Source organism: Lissotriton helveticus, chromosome 7, assembly GCF_964261635.1.
Source record: "Lissotriton helveticus chromosome 7, aLisHel1.1, whole genome shotgun sequence".
Classification (NCBI taxonomy): Eukaryota; Metazoa; Chordata; class Amphibia; order Caudata; family Salamandridae; genus Lissotriton; species Lissotriton helveticus.
In genome coordinates this window covers 1785875635-1785893654 of record NC_136068.1, presented here as the reverse complement: position 1 = coordinate 1785893654, position 18020 = coordinate 1785875635, and the positions used below count along the sequence as shown (strand labels likewise).

The 18020-nt window shown below is 48.9% G+C and overlaps 1 protein-coding gene across 1 annotated transcript in view; it reads left to right on the top strand.

Annotated features, from left to right (window-relative positions):
• Positions 1 to 18020, top strand: part of LOC144767715 (phospholipase A2 inhibitor gamma subunit B-like) — a 347909-nt gene that overhangs the window by 21683 nt on the left and 308206 nt on the right. The window contains exons 2-3 of the mRNA XM_078651105.1: positions 13805 to 13924; positions 15962 to 16114. Coding sequence (XP_078507231.1) covers positions 13805 to 13924; positions 15962 to 16114 — 273 coding nt within the window. The remainder of the gene's footprint in view (positions 1 to 13804; positions 13925 to 15961; positions 16115 to 18020) is intronic.

Sequence of the window (18020 nt, the reverse complement as noted above, 5' to 3'; positions counted from 1 at the left end):
ATATAAGTGCGCGCAGCTAGAAAGCGCGTCACTTTAAATCGTGAGTCTCCTGAGGCGGAAGCCGGGAGTGAGCCTGTAATTTTAAAAACTTTTCTGTGTGATACTTTGTTCTTTTAAATCACTCATCCCTTACACTTGAACAGCGGATTTAGCGCTGCAACGAATCCTCATTTCGCCATTACTGAGGGCGAGGCGCCAGGTCCGACACGCCCACCTCAGCTGGCCACGCCCCCTTACTCGATCATATAAGTGCGCGCAGCTAGAAAGCGCGTCACTTTAAATCGTGAGTCTCCTGAGGCGGAAGCCGGGAGTGAGCCTGTAATTTTAAAAACTTTTCTGTGTGATACTTTGTTCTTTTAAATCACTCATCCCTTGCACTTGAACAGCGGATTTAGCGCTGCAACGAATCCTCATTTCGCCATTACTGAGGGCGAGGCGCCAGGTCCGACACGCCCACCTCAGCTGGCCACGCCCCCTTACTCGATCATATAAGTGCGTGCAGCTAGAAAGCGCGTCACTTTAAATCATGAGTCTCCTGAGGCGGAAGCCGGGAGTGAGCCTGTAATTTTAAAAACTTTTCTGTGTGATACTTTGTTCTTTTAAATCACTCATCCCTTACACTTGAACAGCGGATTTAGCGCTGCAACGAATCCTCATTTCGCCATTACTGAGGGCGAGGCGCCAGGTCCGACACGCCCACCTCAGCTGGCCACGCCCCCTTACTCGATCATATAAGTGCGCGCAGCTAGAAAGCGCGTCACTTTAAATCGTGAGTCTCCTGAGGCGGAAGCCGGGAGTGAGCCTGTAATTTTAAAAACTTTTCTGTGTGATACTTTGTTCTTTTAAATCACTCATCCCTTGCACTTGAACAGCGGATTTAGCGCTGCAACGAATCCTCATTTCGCCATTACTGAGGGCGAGGCGCCAGGTCCGACACGCCCACCTCAGCTGGCCACGCCCCCTTACTCGATCATATAAGTGCGCGCAGCTAGAAAGCGCGTCACTTTAAATCGTGAGTCTCCTGAGGCGGAAGCCGGGAGTGAGCCTGTAATTTTAAAAACTTTTCTGTGTGATACTTTGTTCTTTTAAATCACTCATCCCTTACACTTGAACAGCGGATTTAGCGCTGCAACGAATCCTCATTTCGCCATTACTGAGGGCGAGGCGCCAGGTCCGACACGCCCACCTCAGCTGGCCACGCCCCCATTACGCCTTCTCTAACAGACATAACTCATGTGTCTCGCTAGGAAGCGCTGCGGACGGGCGCAGCGGGCGCGCCGGCAGCGCGCCGAAGGCGCGCCTAAGGCAAGCCCGTCTGGGCCCGTCCGGGCCTGGACTGGGCCCAGGGCCAGACCCCCTGCCTTTTCTACTGACTCTACTCGTACGTGTTGGACCAACACTCAACTACACCTACTAAACCCCTCCCCTTGCCCGGCTATCATCCGTTGCATCCCAAACCACTTAGAGTCTGTTGCTTTCCATTGCCCGCAATGTAACTTCACTCTACCGTCCTACCAACCCTGCCTACCGCCTCGTCCCCCACCGCAGCTCCCCTCCTCTAATTGCCGGACTCTGAAAGCTGGCTTGATCAATTGCCGCTCTCTCCCTCGTCATGCCAATGACATCTGGATGTCTATCTCCTCAGAAGAATGGGATATTCTATTCCTTACTGAGTCCTGGATCACTGATTCCTCCTCTCCGGACATCTATCTGGCCATCCCCCCAGGATACGCTATAAATTGCATGAACCGGGCTGGTGGTAAATCTGGAGGCGGTCTAGCCGTCATCCTCAAATCCTATCTCCAGCTGACCTTTACTAAACTTACTAATATTGGTATAATTGAAGCCATGTACTTCTCTATATCTGACCCCGCGGCAGTTATACTGGCCGGCAGATTAGTTTATAACCCCCCTACCGCCACCTCCCCTTCTCTCACTGCCCTCTCCCACCAACTGGCTGATCTATCCCTCAAACACCAATATTTTCTAGTCCTAGGTGATTTTAACCTCCACGTAGCCAATCCTCTCTGCGTGAAGGCGAACAATCTGTTGGAAACTATGGAAAGCCTGAACCTCAAACAATTAGTCGTAGGTCCTACTCATGTGGCTGGGCACACCTTGGACCTCATATTCGCCAACTTTTCCACTACCACTGTCCTCCCACCCCTCCCCCTCACCTGGTCCGACCATTATCTCATCCCCTTCTCTCTTGCCCTCGGACGGAATACTGCCCCCCTGGCCCCGAGGAAGGAGTTGGGAAGAAAGTGGCACAAGGTCACATGTGCCACCTTGGACCCGGTATTCCACTTCCAGACGGAGCACCTCTCCTCTGATATAGATGGAAACGTCTCTAGGCTGAATGCTGCCCTTGTCAATGCTATTGACTCCATTGCTCCCCTGAAAGTCATTACCTCCACTAGATCGCGACCCTCCGCCCCTTGGTTCTCCACCTCCCTCCGTGAGGAGAAAAGCAGATGCAAAGCACTTGAACGTAAGTGGAGACTAAATTATGACCCTGAAGCCAAATTTTCTTATAGGTCTGCCCTGAAAACATTCCTCCAAAAAAAAAAATCGCTATGAAAGATCATTTTTCTTTTCAAATTACCAAGGCCAAAAACTCATCTAAAACACTCTTCACCATTGTTAAAGACTTCATTAATCCGCCGGCCAGGGCCACTCAGAACACTACGAGTCAGGCTCTATGCGAGGGACTTTCACACTACTTCCTTGAAAAAATAAACAAACTCTGTGTCTCCTTCCCTAAAGGGCTAGCCCCCCTGCCTACCCCCACTAGTCCCCCAGATTCCCCGTCCTTTCTCTCTTTCAACATACTCAACCGGGACGATGCTATTAGGTTACTGACACATTGCAAATCCGGCGCCCCATCTGACCCTATCCCTGCGAAACTCATGGGAGAACTGGCGCCTTCGCTAGCCTGCTCCTTCCTCTCCATCTGGAACGCCTCCCTTCACCATGGCCTCTTCCCTACCACTTGGAAGGAGGCCTTGGTGATTCCTATCCTAAAAAAAGCGGATGCAGATCCCACGGTCTTCGCCAACTACCGCCCCATCTCTCTTCTCCCCAAACCTGCAAAGGTCCTGGAAAAAGCCGTGCAGTTGCAACTCACGGAATATCTGGAAAACCACTCTCTACTGCACGAATCACAATCTGGATTTAGAGCTGGATTCAGCACTGAGACGGCACTGTTGGAGGTATCAGAAACTATTCGGGAATGCGTGGACAGGGGCGAGGAGGCCATGCTGGTCCTCCTCGACCTGTCCGCAGCTTTCGATACGGTCTCCCACCCCATCCTCCTTGACCGACTCAAACAGATTGGCATTGGCGGCACAGCTTTCAGCTGGATCGAGTCCTTCCTCTCGGGTAGAAGTCAGAGGGTACTGCTACGGCCTTTCAAGTCAGAGGAAAAACCCCTGTCATGCGGTGTGCCACAGGGTTCCGCCCTCAGCCCCCTGTTCTTCAACGTTTATCTTGCCCCACTGGCCGACGTTGTAGAGTCCTACGGAGTCAGGGTGGTCTCCTATGCTGATGATACTCAGCTGGTGTTTTCCTTCAGAGACCACTCGGACTCCGCACTCTCCAACTTCCGCCAGTGCCTTAACAATATCAGTGTCTGGATGACTGCTAACCACCTCAGACTAAATGCAGACAAAACGGAGGTGCTGTTTTTCAATCAGAAAACTCCCATCCCCTCCTCCTGGTGGTGGCCCACGGCACTTGACCCCGCGCCCTCTCCCGTTCACTCTGCTCGAAACCTGGGTTTCCAGTTTGATGACTCTCTCTCATGCAAAACTCAGATCAATAAAGTGACCTCTGCCTGCTTCCTGAAGTTGCGCATGATCAAAAAAATTCTCCCCTATCTCCCCCTGGATTCCCGCCGTACAGTTACCCAAGCCCTCATCACGTCCCACCTGGACTATGCTAACAGCCTATATGCTGGTGCCCCCCAGTATCTGTTAGACCGGCTACAGATTGTCCAAAATGCGGCGGCCAGATTGATTGGTAATATCCCCTACCGCCAATCTGTATCCGCGTATCGTAAGGAACTACACTGGCTACCAGTGGCTAGTCGTATTCAGTTTAAGATCCTTACCCTTACCTACCGAGCCGTCAACGACCTCGGACCCAACTACCTGAAAAAACGTGTCTCGATATCTCGCTCCATCAGATCCTTGAGATCCAATGACCGCCGCCTCCTGATCTCCCCCCGTTTTAGACTATCTAGAATGGGTGGCAGAGGGTTCAGTGTCATTGTGGCAAAACTGTGGAACACTCTGCCAATCGATCTGAGATTCTGTCCCTCCGAATCCATCTTCCGAGCCAAACTCAAAACCTGGCTCTTTTCCGGACTCTGATTTCCCCACTGTTTCGCCATGCTCTATGCTCCTTTTTCTCCTCTGGAGGCTCAGGTTCTAGCGCCGGGACACCCCTTCGGGGGTAGCTGTGCGCTTTATAAACCACATAAATAAATAAATAAATAAATAGTAGAAGTGTGACACTGTTTGACCAGAAGTGGCGTTGTCCTTGTAGCTCTCTTGCAAGAGGATCAACCAGGCAAGGCAGGAGCCATGAACTGAGAAAGGGGAAGGGATGAAAGGGATGGAGTGTCCGGTGGCATGCGGGAGCAACCCGCAGATCCAGCAGTTTGTGGCGTTGGTGGCAAGGTTGTGTTGGTGCAACAGTTGCACGAAGGAATTGTTCCAGAACTCCTTACGCCTTTCTCGGAGCTGAGGCGAAAGGGAGATCAGGTGATGCTCTTTCATAGTGGTTGGCTGTGCAGTGGTCAGCAGTATCTGATGAGCGGGTGCGCTCTCTTCCACGATCCAGAAGGAAGTCATGAGGAGGAGGCAAAAGAGGAGGACAATGAAAAGGGCAATTGTCTTTGATTTGTGCATACTGTCAGTCTTTGGGTTCCTATAGTGGGTATTTCCGGTTGCTCCCATCATTTTCTTGTCTGGCGCTTCCATCATCTTCTTATCTGGCGCTTCCATCATCTTCGAGGTGCTCGGTAGTGGGCAGACCCGCAGACTTCGTTTAGCTTCTCTCCGGGTAACCCTTGGTTGTGTTTAGGCTACCGTTCAGAGATTCAACTTAGTCTTTGGTCTACTTAGCCGAAGCTCCCTCCTTTCGACGCAGGAAATACCCTTCCCTGGATGGCACAGTGGGATCAGAGAATTTTGCAAGTTCGAGTGCCTCGGTATCAGGATAACAGTTCAGTGATGGCCGGTCTTTGTTCAGGAGCTCTTCTTGGGTGCTGACGTTTTCTGTCGTGGCCAGGGTCGAGGAGACCTTCTTACAGTGGTGTGCGTGCAGCCAGTGTTGTTTCCCCTCCACTCGAAGAGCCGTCCAGGTGGTGATCAGTACTTGCCAGGGGCCCGTCCACCGGGGTTCCAGACTCTTTGCCCGTTGGAAATTTCGGATCAGCACATAATCCCCCGGTTGGATATCGTGACCCGGACCCCTGGAAGCATCGGGGATGGCCTGCTGCACCTGCTGATGAATGACAGACAACGTTTTAGTCAATTTGCACAAGTAATCAGACAGTAGGACATCCGAGACGTCGTGAATGGAGGTCGGTTTAGGGGCAGTCCAGAGGTTCATCGGTCGCCCAAATACAACCTCGTAGGGGGTCAAATGGTGCTTAGTGGGAGTGGAGCGCATCGATAGCAATGCCAGTGGGAGGGCATCTGTCCATTTAAGTCCTGTGGTGGCCACTATCTTCGACAGTTTTAGTTTCAGTGTGGCGTTGTGTCGCTCAACTAAGCCAGCAGATTGGGGGTGAAAAACTGCATGAAACCTCTGTTTTACACCCAACCCTTTCAAGATTAGTTGGATAACTTCAGCTATGAAGTGGGGGCCGTTGTCGCTCCATAGAATTCGACAAAGACCGTAGCGAGGGAAAAACTCTTTCAGTAGTACCTTGTCAGTGGTCATGGCAGTGTTATCACGGGTTGGATAGGCTTCTACCCATTTGCTGAAGGCACACACAATGACTAATACATACTTTAGGCTTTGGCATCTTTCTAGTTGGATGTAGTCCATCTGGAGGACCTCAAAGGGATGGTCGGGGACCCCAAACCCTCCCCGGGGTACCACAGTTCCTTTCCCAGGGTTGTGTTGCAGGCAGATGAGGCATTGCTGGACCAGGCATCTGGCTGAGTCGGGAATTTTGTCGTTGTGCCAGACCATGGAGATGAGTTCGATCATGGGGGCAGATCCTATGTGTGCGGGGGAGTGTGCCATAGTCAGTATGGGGATCAGGTATGAGTCAGGCAGCAACCATTTGTTTGTGTCTTTTGTCCGCCAGCAGCCTTCATCGTCTTTCAATCCCACCCGTGCCCATTCAGTCAATTCGTGTGGTGAGCTGGCCATCTGGATGTCCCTAATCGTTTCCCTAGCGTCAGTCCATTTTTCTGCTTGTGACCTGGTCACATACATGCGTGTCGTCGTCCTATTCTCAGCTGTGGTTCGGCCAGTGATGTCGGCCAGTGCGTTTCCCTGTCCGACTAAGTCTGTCACCTTCCTGTGTGCCTGGCATTTGATTACGGCTAATCGTTTGGGGAGGAGAACTGCTTCAATCAGGGCGGAGACTAGATCTCCGTGGAGGATGGGCGTGCCGTGGGACGTCAGGAACCCCCTTTCTCTCCACAAGAGTCCAAAATGGTGAACCACTCCGAAGGCGTACTGGCTGTCCGTGTAAATGTTTGCCGTGGTCCCTGTCGCTATAATACATGCTCGTGTGAGGGCAATCAGTTCTGCCGCCTGTGCGGATCGTTGTGTGATGCGGGCTGTCTCAATTACTGTTCGGGCTGTCGTTACTGCATAGGCAGCTGAGGTGGTGCCGTCGGAGAGTTTGATGCAAGAGCCGTCTACCCATAGCTCTCTGGCAGGGTCTGTGAAGGCGGTGTCTCGGAGGTCAACTCTACTCCTAGTCTGTTCGTCTGTGAGGGTCACACAGTCATGTATAGGGGGGACATTTGGGTCGTTTTCAGGCAGAGGCAACAAGGTGGCTGGGTTCAGTGTGGTGCATTTTTTCAGCGTGATGTGGGGTGCAAGCAGAGTCAGTTCGTATTCAGTCAGTCGTGCGCTAGTCAGGTGTTGCGTCTTAGTCTGGTTCAGGAGGGTGTCAACAGCATGGGGCACTAATACCGTGAGGGAATTCGATAGTACGATCCCTTCACTTTGTTGGATAGAGACAGCAGCGGCAGCTACGGCTCGAAGGCAGGCAGGCAAGGCTCTCGCTACGGGGTCAAGGGTGGCAGAGAAATAGGCACATGGTCGTTGCGTGGGGCCAATAGTTTGAGTCAGGACAGACAAAGCGCACCCCTCCCTTTCGTGAGTGTAGAGGGAGAGGGCTTGGCGTAATCGGGGGTTCCTAGGACTGGTGCAGAACAAAGTGCGTCTCGAAGTTCTTTGAAGGAAGATTGGCATTCGGGGGTCCAAGGGAGTGGGAAGGGGACATCTTTGGCTAGTAGGGAAAGTAGCGGCTTTACAATGAGGCTGAAATTTGGCAACCACTGCCGGCAGAAGGAGGTGAGGCCTACCAGGGAGCGGACTTGTTTCTGGGTCTTTGGGACAGGGGTTTCTAGAATGGCCTGAATTCGATCGGGTGTAAGCTTTCTCCCGTCTTTGGACAAGAGGTGGCCTAGGTAGGTGACCTGGGGTTGGCAGAATTGCAACTTTCTCTTGGAGACCTTGTGGCCATTTTCCGCAAGGAAGTGCAAGAGTTGGATGGTGGCTGTGACTGCAAGTGGAGTGGTGTCGGCCGCCAAAAGGATGTCATCGACGTACTGTATCAACACCACTCCCTCCGGTAGCTGAACGGCGTCCAGTTGTCTCTTGAGGGCCTGGCTATAGATGCTGGGACTTTCTGTGTAACCTTGGGGAGCTCTACAAAATCTATATGAGCGGGATTTTAAAGTGAAGCCGAAAAGGTAGCGGCTGTCTGGGTGGATGGGGATGGAGAAGAAAGTGTTCTTGAGGTCTATTACAGTGAAGGTGGTGGCTGTGGAAGGAATCAGGGTCAGAATGGTGGCGATATCTGAGACTACGGGGTACTGAGGTACAACTACCTTGTTGACCTCTCGAAGGTCGATGATGAAGCGGTACGCTTTCTCATCTCCCTCGCCCTGCTTCTTTACAATGGGTAGGATAGGGCTGTTGCAAATATTGCTGACTACTTCCTCTACCACTCCTGCCTCTACCAGGGACTGGATTATCATTACCAATGCCTTCTCACCTTCGGGCGATATCCGATACTGTGGGAGTTTTGGGAGTATCGCATCTTGGCGAACAGTTATGTGCACGGGGTCGATCATCATACGTCCTACATCAGCGTCAGTTTTAGCCCACAGATACAGAGGTAGAGAGTCAAGTAAGGATGCGTCAGCGTCAGAGATGGAGAACATGTGTCGTGCGGGATGAGGTCTGAGCAAAGTCGGGTTATCGTACAGAATGACTCGAACTCCGTCCTGTGAACACCTGATAGTAGCTCGGAAATGCTTCAGTAAGTCAAGTCCCATAATGGCATCGGGGGTGTTGGAGGAAAGCAGGAACGTCGTGTCAGTGGGGTTACTGTCCAAGTCGAAGGAAACCGGTGCGGATAAGGGGTTAGTGGAGGGCGTTCCATCAAAGCCTATTGATGTTATGCGTGAGCCAGACAAGGGTGCCCTTGGAATCAGTCGTTTAGATAACGCACTACGTGTCGCGCCAGTGTCTACCAGAAATGGAGACTTCGTACCTAGGACCTTAGCGGTTACATAAGGACCTTGCTGGTCAACATAGAGCTCGACTGGATCCCTCCCTTGTCCTAGGCAGTCCTATGCAAAGTCGCGGGCATCGTCACAGTCAGTCTGCTGGCATAGGTTCTGTCGGGGGTGGTCAAAAGTGTTCGGTCTGCCTGATCTGTCATTTCTGGCGTCGTTTGTGTGCCCTCGTCCCTGTCCTCTATTTTTCGGCCCACCCGCTACGTCTTTTGCGTCCCTATTTTTGTACATTTCTAGCAGGACCGGGCACTGGGACTTCCAATGCCCATATCCTTTGCAAAACGCACACTGGTTCTCATCGAGGTCTGTTCGTGGAGCGCCGGGTGCGGGTGTGCGGTCTCTAGGGGGTGGATTTCTATGAGCATTCGACTGGTAGTTTCCTCTATACTGTTCCCTTCCTGTCGTCACTCCTTGCAATTGAGCAATCATCACTCGTTCTTTCAAGTCCTTTTTCTTTTTCTCAGTCGCCCTATCGTTCTCGTTCTTTTGCCGTTTGTAGTATTGAGCCATCTGAAGGATAGCCGCGGGTTTGGAGGCAGCCCAACTACTTTCACTAGTCTGCAGTTTTTGCGAGACTTCTGGTGTCAGGCCTTTTACAAAGTTCTGGACGAACAAGTGATGTCCGGTCGCAGAGGTCATGTCCTGGCCACTGTAATCGGAGAACACCGTTTCGAACCGGGAGAAATATTCTGAGGCGTCTTCCTGTGGTTTCTGGCAGCAGGCCGTTACTACCAACCATTCCACCTTCTTTTCTGGTACTATGGTTTTCAGTTTTAGTACTATTTTGTCTGGCAGGTCTAGAATCGATTTCAAGGGTTTCTGTCCGGGCTCTCGCTGTTTGTCTATGCCATCGAGTTGTGACCAGGTATGTCCGAACAGCTCAAGGTGGTCGACTTTCCGGATTTGCTTCCACACATCAGCTGGCAGACATAGCCCGAAAAACAAGTCGATGTCCGCTAGGGTCATAATCGTCGAACCCAAGGCGGTACCTAATTCTGTGTAGAAGGCAGTGGGGTTCTTTCGTAAATCGGGCAAGGACTTTCGGAAAGTCAGGATGTCTTGCCGATCCCAGGGTTGGTAGACCCAGTTGTACACTACCCTCCCTTTCGCATCTTGGTGGTTAATATCGTTGTGTGTTTCCTGTCCTCGTGAGGGGACCCAATAAGGTGCCGCTTCTCTTATTGGCATCATGGTGTCAGTTCTCTCGGTTTGAGGTTCAGTTGCTACAGGGGTCGTGGTGTCGGCCTCTAATCTCTGTTCAGTGAGGTGGCGGAAGACTTCAAGCGTGCGCGAGAAGAGGTCCGTCACATCACCCTCGCCCTGCTCTCCAATGTCGACTTTTCTATACAGAGTCGTTAGGCTTTCAGGACCTTTGTTACGATACCGGTCTTCATAGGCGTTAAGGGTGTGGTAACAGAAACGTGCAACAAAGTGTCGTTTGTGGTTATCAGCATATGTATTGCATATATCTGTCACGTAATCTTCGTTTTCTTTCTGTTCTACTAGCGTCTTTGCGATCTTATCAATCCCTGCTCGTTCATCCTTACTCAATCGATGGAGCCTAGCAGAGTCTTTCTTCTTAGTTTTGGGCTCATCTAATGTTGCTGCTTGCGCTGCGCTGAGTACAAGGGGCTCGGCCGGCGCGGAGGCCGTGAGGACCGAGGCTCTGGCACTGCTCTCATCTGTGCTAGGGGGCTGCGCACGTTGCACTAGAGGTTGGGAAGGGGCGTATGGAGGGGGCATGTAGATGATCGGGGGACCTAGCAGTAGAGCATCGTTCGCTCGCTGCTTCGAAGGTAGCTCAGGGTAAAGCGTAGAGGGTGTTCTAACGGGACATTGGCTCGATGTCTCGGATTCTTGCTTCAGTCTAGCTCCCTCTCTTTCCTTTATCTCTTCTTTCAACTTGCTCGCGGCTAAATGAGCTGCTTTTCGCAATTCTTTCTCTAGTCTGACTTCGTTTCTTTTCTTTCGTTGTTCCGTCTCCTTGCGCCACATGCCGAAACTATCAAGCATAGTGGGCGTTGTTTTATTGTTACAAAGGGCTGTTTCCAGCACGCTTATTTTTGCGTCATCGAAGGATCCTATCAGTGGCCACTGACTTTCCTGATCCTTTTTAGTATATTTATGCCATAGCTTACTATAAGCTACGGCGACTAGTCCATACTTTAAAAACATATCCTTATTAGGGGTGCCCTCCAGAGGAGCCGGATGATCCACCTCTAATAAGCGGTCCAGGCTGAACCAACTACTGAACAGTGGGGAGAAGATAGGCATGACGGGTTACAATGGGGGCAAAAGTCTGCACTACCTATCCTTTCACTGCTTACAAAGACTAGACAGAATATCTCTATTCCACGTTATTTGTAAGCAGAGAATTCCTCCAAAGAACCAATATCAAACAATTAATGTCCGTTCAATCAAACAATCAGTGGCGAGAAAGAAATAGGCACAACGGGTTACAACGGGGGCAAAGGCCTGCGTTACCTATTCTTCACTATCTGCAAAGGAGGACAGAATACCTTTATCCTTCCCCGTTTGTAGACTGAGAATTCTCGAGAAAACAATCCTCGAACAAACAATGTTCGGGCAAACAATCAATCAGTGGGGGAGAAAGATAGGCACGACGGATTACAACGGGGGCAAAAGCCTGCGTTACCTACCCTTCACTACCTGCAAAGGAAGAGCGAATACTTTCTATTCCTCTCCGTTTGCAGACAGGGAAACTCCAAGAGAACCAACAATTCGGAGAGTAATACTAGTATTTTCCAATCAATCAATCAAATATTTCACAGTTTGTCGTGTTACACGACCTTACCCGGACCGCATGGACAGTTTCCTGTCTTCCGATTCCAGCGCCCGATCGTCCTCTATCTTCTGTTGTGGCACTCCTGATGGTTCCCAGTCAGGACCGTAGATCACTCAAGAGAGGTCTGCTCGGAACTAGTGAAGTTCGGATGATCGGCTGCCAGACGAGGGTCTATCGGGCAGGTGCACTTCCCGATCGTTGCAGTCGTTCACTCCGTCGTCAGGACCTCTCCCACTGGATCCACGTGTCGCTGATGGGCCCCACGTTGGGCGCCAATTGAGGAAAAAGGGTCAGGCAGATCAGGTCGATTACCCCTTTTCATGGTTTGCCCGGCGTTAGCCGCCTCTCACCCAACTCACGTTTACCAAATAAAGAGGCAGGCGCTGGAGACTGGAAGGCAGGAAACAGAAGTTTTATTCCGACGGAGCAGAACACGTCAAATCAGACAACAGGGTATCTTCTCGAGGTGCTCTATCCGCATCTCTGAGGCCTGGCCTCTTATACACAGGTTTATGGCTTTATTACATTTATGACATCCGTGGTATTGCTTTGAAGTTCAAAAAGGCATCTTTGGAATCCCCGGTTCCGGCACGTTCTCACACATATCTACAGTAGAGGTCCCCACCCAAATCACAGCATGATGGCTATCGCGCAGCTGGACATTCCGCTGGGAACAGGAATGTGGGCGATCGGTCGGATCTAGGGGGGGGGGGTGAAGGCATTGATTAATCCCCGCTCCTTTGATGTGGGGCAAGGTCCTACTGTAGGGGGCAATAAACTGCATCTGCTGAGCTAAGTGATGGCCTGGGGTCAGGCCGGACAATCGAGCAGGGAGGAAGAGGTTATCAAAAGGGCCTGTTCTATGAATGAGATGAAAGAGTGAGGGGGGTTCAGCACGGGATGTGGCTCGGAGGCAGGGTCGCGCTGGAGGTGCGTTTATGACCCAAGCAGGAGAGACCGGGGGCTGTCGGGGATGCTTGCGAGGCTGGGGAGTGAGGGGGAGAGAGAGAGAGACGCTGGCTATCGGGAGTGGGCAGAGAGGCCATGGCAATCAAAATGGTTGCAGCTTACGCGCACGTATGGATCTGAAAAGGGCAAGATGGCGCCGATAATGTTTACGCCACAATCCAGATTTTAACAGTTATAGCCTGTGTCTATTCCCTGTTAGCTAATGCTTATCAACTGCTGCTCTGGTGCCAGGTTTGAAATACTCAGCAAGCACAATCACTCTTAAAAAGAAGCCTAAAGCAAGCATAAGGTTTTATAAAAAGCCCAAAAATTGCCCATCCCTCAAAATACATCAAAAGGACGATGATGAACATTAGGAAATACAATGTATCCTCATGAATTATAAAAACATTTATGAAACATGGGTTAAAACCATAGTATTTATTATTTGCAGGCAGTCAAACACTTTAGACGGCAGTGCAAAATATCTGTTAAATTCCATTTGATTACTTTATTTCTTAGTTGAATATTAAAATTACATACAAGTGTTCATTCAAAATGTATTTTAATGTTTTTTCATCTATAAACAGCCTAGCTGAACCCTCACACTTATCATTATAAAAACTACTGTACATTATTTGTATTTGCATCTACTTCAAAGGATTCATACATGTAGTATCTCCATTACAAAATGGTCACCACCCTTCCATTGCCTGGAGTCCTTTTTTTCTTTAGGTTTAAATAAAGACTTTCTTTCAAACGATTTATCGGGGGACCAGTCAAATTGTCCATGTTCTCTAGTATTTAGCCATTGGACAGCTAAAAGGCAGAGATGATGTACTATTTGGCCAGCAGCCTTGTAAATAACCCCTTCCGTTTTTTATTGCTCAAAGTTGGCACAAGGCCCTAAGAGATCTTTGCAAGAGAAATAGATTGCATGAGGAGGGTCAGGCTTTTGGCGATTTTCCCAGAATCTCAGGATGCTGAAGCGTCGCTGGGTCTCGAAATCTGTTACCTAGTTCCAAAGTTGGCAGCTCTGGCCTTTAGGTCAGATCTCCTCCTATGCTCAGTGCACATTGAAATTTGTGTAGGGAGCGGTTTGCATTGCTCGAGATTTTGATTACGTGGTTTGATGTGTTTGCTGTCTTTGCTTCACATACTTTCATTTGCGGGGAAGGACACTGTTTTGGGGCTCTGTGTGAGACAGAACAGTTGAAGAAGATGTCGGTGTTAGAACTCACAAATGACATCTGCCATTCCTTTCTAGGACACTCTTTGAGCTGTGGGACGTGCCTAGGTCACGGTTCGCCCCTCTGCCAAGGCTCCATAGAAACGTGCGACAAGGTTGATGACACGTGCATGCAGGGATATGAGAACAACACACTTGGTGAGTGACATGATTTATAGTTTCAGTGCAAATATTAATTGATTGGATGCAAGAAAGGAACACATTCATATGTGAACACGTTGTCACCTCACCTCCTGCTGTCTAGGAGCTGTCTCAAAAGCATAATAACATAGGTGTTTGTAAAGCGCAGGCTCACCCAGAAGGGACTCTTGGTGTTGAAAAACAGATGTTAATTGATACCTAACTCATTGGTACTCGTTTTATCGTCCTAAGAAGAATGAAAGGCTGAGTGACCCACCGGAATTTTAACCTGTGACAATGAGGTAATGCAAAGGCCTAACAATGGAAGTAATAGTACACTTACCCCCAATTTCATCAAAGTCCCGTTTTGCGAGTCCTTAATAGCGATTATTAAGGAATCGCTATTAAAGACTCACAAAACGGGATGCATGTACAAATCGCAAAAAAAATTGCGATTCCTACAGCTTCCTTATTTGCGATTAGCAAATTGCTAATTGCTAATCGCAAATAAGGAATAACTCCCCATTAGGCCCATAGGAATGAATGGGGAGTTATTCCTTATTTGCGATTAGCAATTTGCTAATCCCAAATAAGGATGCGATTTCAAGGGCGCCAGGGGTGTCCAGAGGACACCCTGTAGCACCCCATACATTTTAATGTAGACTGATGTTGCGCACACACATGTCCAAAGGACATGTGTGTGTGTAACATCCAACTTAGAAAAATGCACTAAAGTGCATTTTTCTGAGTTTTCGCTATTTACCACGAAGTTACACTTTGCGGTAAATAGCGGCCCAATATTGCGATTTCGCAATTTTTAAAAGGTTCATGAATAGCATTTAAGGAATATCTAATTGAGATTCCTTAAATGCGATCGCAATTTGAGAAATCGCAATTATTTGCGATTTTTCAAATTGCGAGTTCATGCCATTTTTGCGGGCGCAAACGGCCGATTTTTGCGATTCGCACCGTTTGCGCTCGCAAAAATGCTTGATTAATCTACCTGTAAGCCACCAGACCTGGCTACGATGTGAAGGAATCTGGGAGAGTGAAGCTCAAAGGGATAAAGGGGCATGTAAGCAAGAACCTTGTTAAAATTATTGCAGTTTTCTGCCACTAAAATGGCGATAGCGGACTTGCTAATATGCGTTATAGAATTCCAAAAGAAGCCCAGGTTAGATGTGCAGGACATCTAACCTGGACTTCTATTGGAATTCTATAACGCATATTAGCAAGCCCATTATCGCTGTTTTAGCGACAGTTTCCTGCCGCTAAAACAGCTATAATTTGAAAGAGGTTCTTGCCAATATGCCCCTAAGACATTTTTTCAAGACAATATGAGTTGTTAAACTGCATTGTCACAGATTCTGCCATTGTGCATATGATTTCATGTTTGTCTCAGCTGCCCTTGACTCAATTATGTGACATCTGGCACATTACCTTCTTGTAATCTGAAACACTCTTACTGTAACGTTAATTGTGGGTTGGAGCCTGGACACATATCCCAGCAGATGGTAGCTATCCCAAGGCATATGACTTCTGTTTCCCATCTCTCACATGGTCTAGTCAATCAATCAATCAGTAATCTTATAAAGCGTGACTACTTACCTGTGAGGGTCTCAAGGCGCTCCATGGTCGTGGACCCATGTATTCTTTTTAAACCACTGCAGGTCCTAAGTCCTCTGGTGCTAATCAGAGGTTCCTCAATGGCCATTAGAGGGTGCTCAGAGAAACTAAACAGTTTTCTTTGATATAGTGGTTTTGACTCAGAATCTCTTAGATAGAGCTTTGCTGTGGTTTGGAAAAAATCATGTGCTAATTGGAAGGGCAGGGGTCCTAATATGCCCCGAAGTCCCCTCCCCTGGCTGTCTCAGTCTGCCATCCTTTGAAAAGTACCATTAAGTTGGGTAAAAGTAGCATTTGTTATTTACTGGTGTTAGCAGCAGACATGCAATGTAGCAACACAATATAATTTAATTAATGCACATTAGTGGGTATCGTGAAATCCTACATCCAGAGTCGCTGTTGTGTTCTTACCAAGTGATTTCCCAACAGATGCCGATACCCGTTTAACGGCTGTGAAGGCTTGTCACAATCCCCAGGAAACGCCTCCATTTGTCTGTAAAGCTTCTGACCACTACTTCAGGAGTACCAACTTTACCGTGCGTTTTGTGGCAGAGTGCGGCCAAGAAATGGGAGAATTTAAAGGTAAGTCCTTTCCAAGGTGTAGGGGGAGTTCTTGATACACTTGTGAAGGGCTAAGGTTGCATGCCAGCCTGGAAACAGTAACTCACAATGAGACAAAGCACACATATTTAGTTTTTTGAGGGATTTCTAAAAGCTATATCAGAAGGAATTATTGCAGGAAGCTGGTCTTCTGTTTAAAGTCCAGAGTCCTGATCATCCCTAGGGATTGCCTATTAATTGATTTCAACCAAAGGAACTGCACATCTCTCCAGAAACCAGGGTGAGGAAAAAATATCCTCTAATCACCTCCCCTCACATAATTTAGGCCCTGTGTATCATCGTCCTTCCCCTCTAAGTAACTGACAACATCAGCTACTCTATTTAGTTAATCTGGAGCTGTATCAGCAAATTGAAGGAGTAAGGTTAAAAGCCCTTTTAAGGAGACAAACCCTGCAGTTCTCAGAACCACTGGGTTTTGCAATGTAAAAAATCTTTGCAGCTCCTAAAACGCAGTAAATAGGAGGAGGCATGAACGGGGCATTTCCCTTTTATATTTGAATTGGAAAATCATCTGTAATTGACCCAGAAGTTGTGGTGGTAACTGATTTGCAAAGACACAAAGACAAAACTGTTCTGCAAAACTCTCCTGTGGAAATCATGTCAGTGGACTTGAGAGAAGCACACTGGGGTCAGCAGAGGGGTTTTAAGTATTGGTCTGACTTCAGCATGTTTCCAGGTGGTAGGAAATGTTGCGGTGATGAATGAGGTGTTGAAAAGGTAGATAGGTTAGTTCCTAGCTGATCCTTTGGTCTCCGAGGTTGAAAATGTGGTATGGGTATGGGTCTGTGGGAGCTCCCGATGGCTATATTTCATGATGGAGGTGGTGTCCTGGGTGGAAATGTGGTTCCAGTTAGTCAGTCTCTGGCTCTTGTCAGTTGAGATGGAGGCGGATCTGCTGAGGCTTTCAGTAGATGTAGGTTTGGGTTTAAAGTTTCTGTATATGGTTGAAATCCTGTCATGGAAGAAGTTCTTGAGGTTGTCACATAGCTCTTCGGAAGGTGTGATGTTGCTGGCAGCCAGGTTGGAGAATTGCTTAACGATGTAAAAAAGTTCCTTGCTGTTTTTGGCGCTAGTGTTGATGTGTGTGGCTAGGGCTATCTTCTTTATTGACCTTAGTAGGCGGTGGTAAAGCTTTTAGGGAGCTTTTGAAGGCTGCCCTGCCGGACGTGTTTTCACTGGCATCTCATCTCCTTTCCTTTATGTTTGCTGTCATGTTTCACTTATATTAGTTCTTTGGTGGACCAGCTGGCCATTCTTGAGGATCTTCTCTGATTGTTGCTCTTGATGGGGGCTATGCTGTCGGCTTAGTTGGTGATCCAGGCAGTGAAGTTCTTAGTTCCCCTTCGCTGGTTGGTGGCAGCTGGGCTGTAGATGTTGAAGGTGTCCGTCCAACTGCTCTCTGAAATTTTTTCTCCAGCTGGGGAGGGGTCACTGGCCATCATGTGGGGCCTGGAGATGCTGAAGTGGACAATGGAGTGCTCGGTCCATGTGAGTTCTGAGATGTAGCTGTATTTGATGTGGTTGCTGGAGATGAAGATGGAGTCCACCTTGTGTCCTGAAGAGTGCAGAGGGTCACAGATGGTCTGGGTCAGTCTGTGGCTCTTCATACTGTTGAGGAGGTGTGCAGTGTTGTTGTCATTGTGGTCATCAATGTGTAAGTTGAGGTCACTGAGGAAGATGTAGTCCTTGGAGTCCAGGGCTAAGGGCGCAATAAAGTGGAGTGCGGCTCAGGGGGGGGATTAGCATTCCAGGGTGCCTCTGATGGTCATCTTGTCATCAGTCTGGAGATTAAAATTGAGGTGTTCCTGGTCTGGTGGGTGATTTTATATCCATCGGAGCTCCTTGTAGCAATGTCCTGTGTGTATGC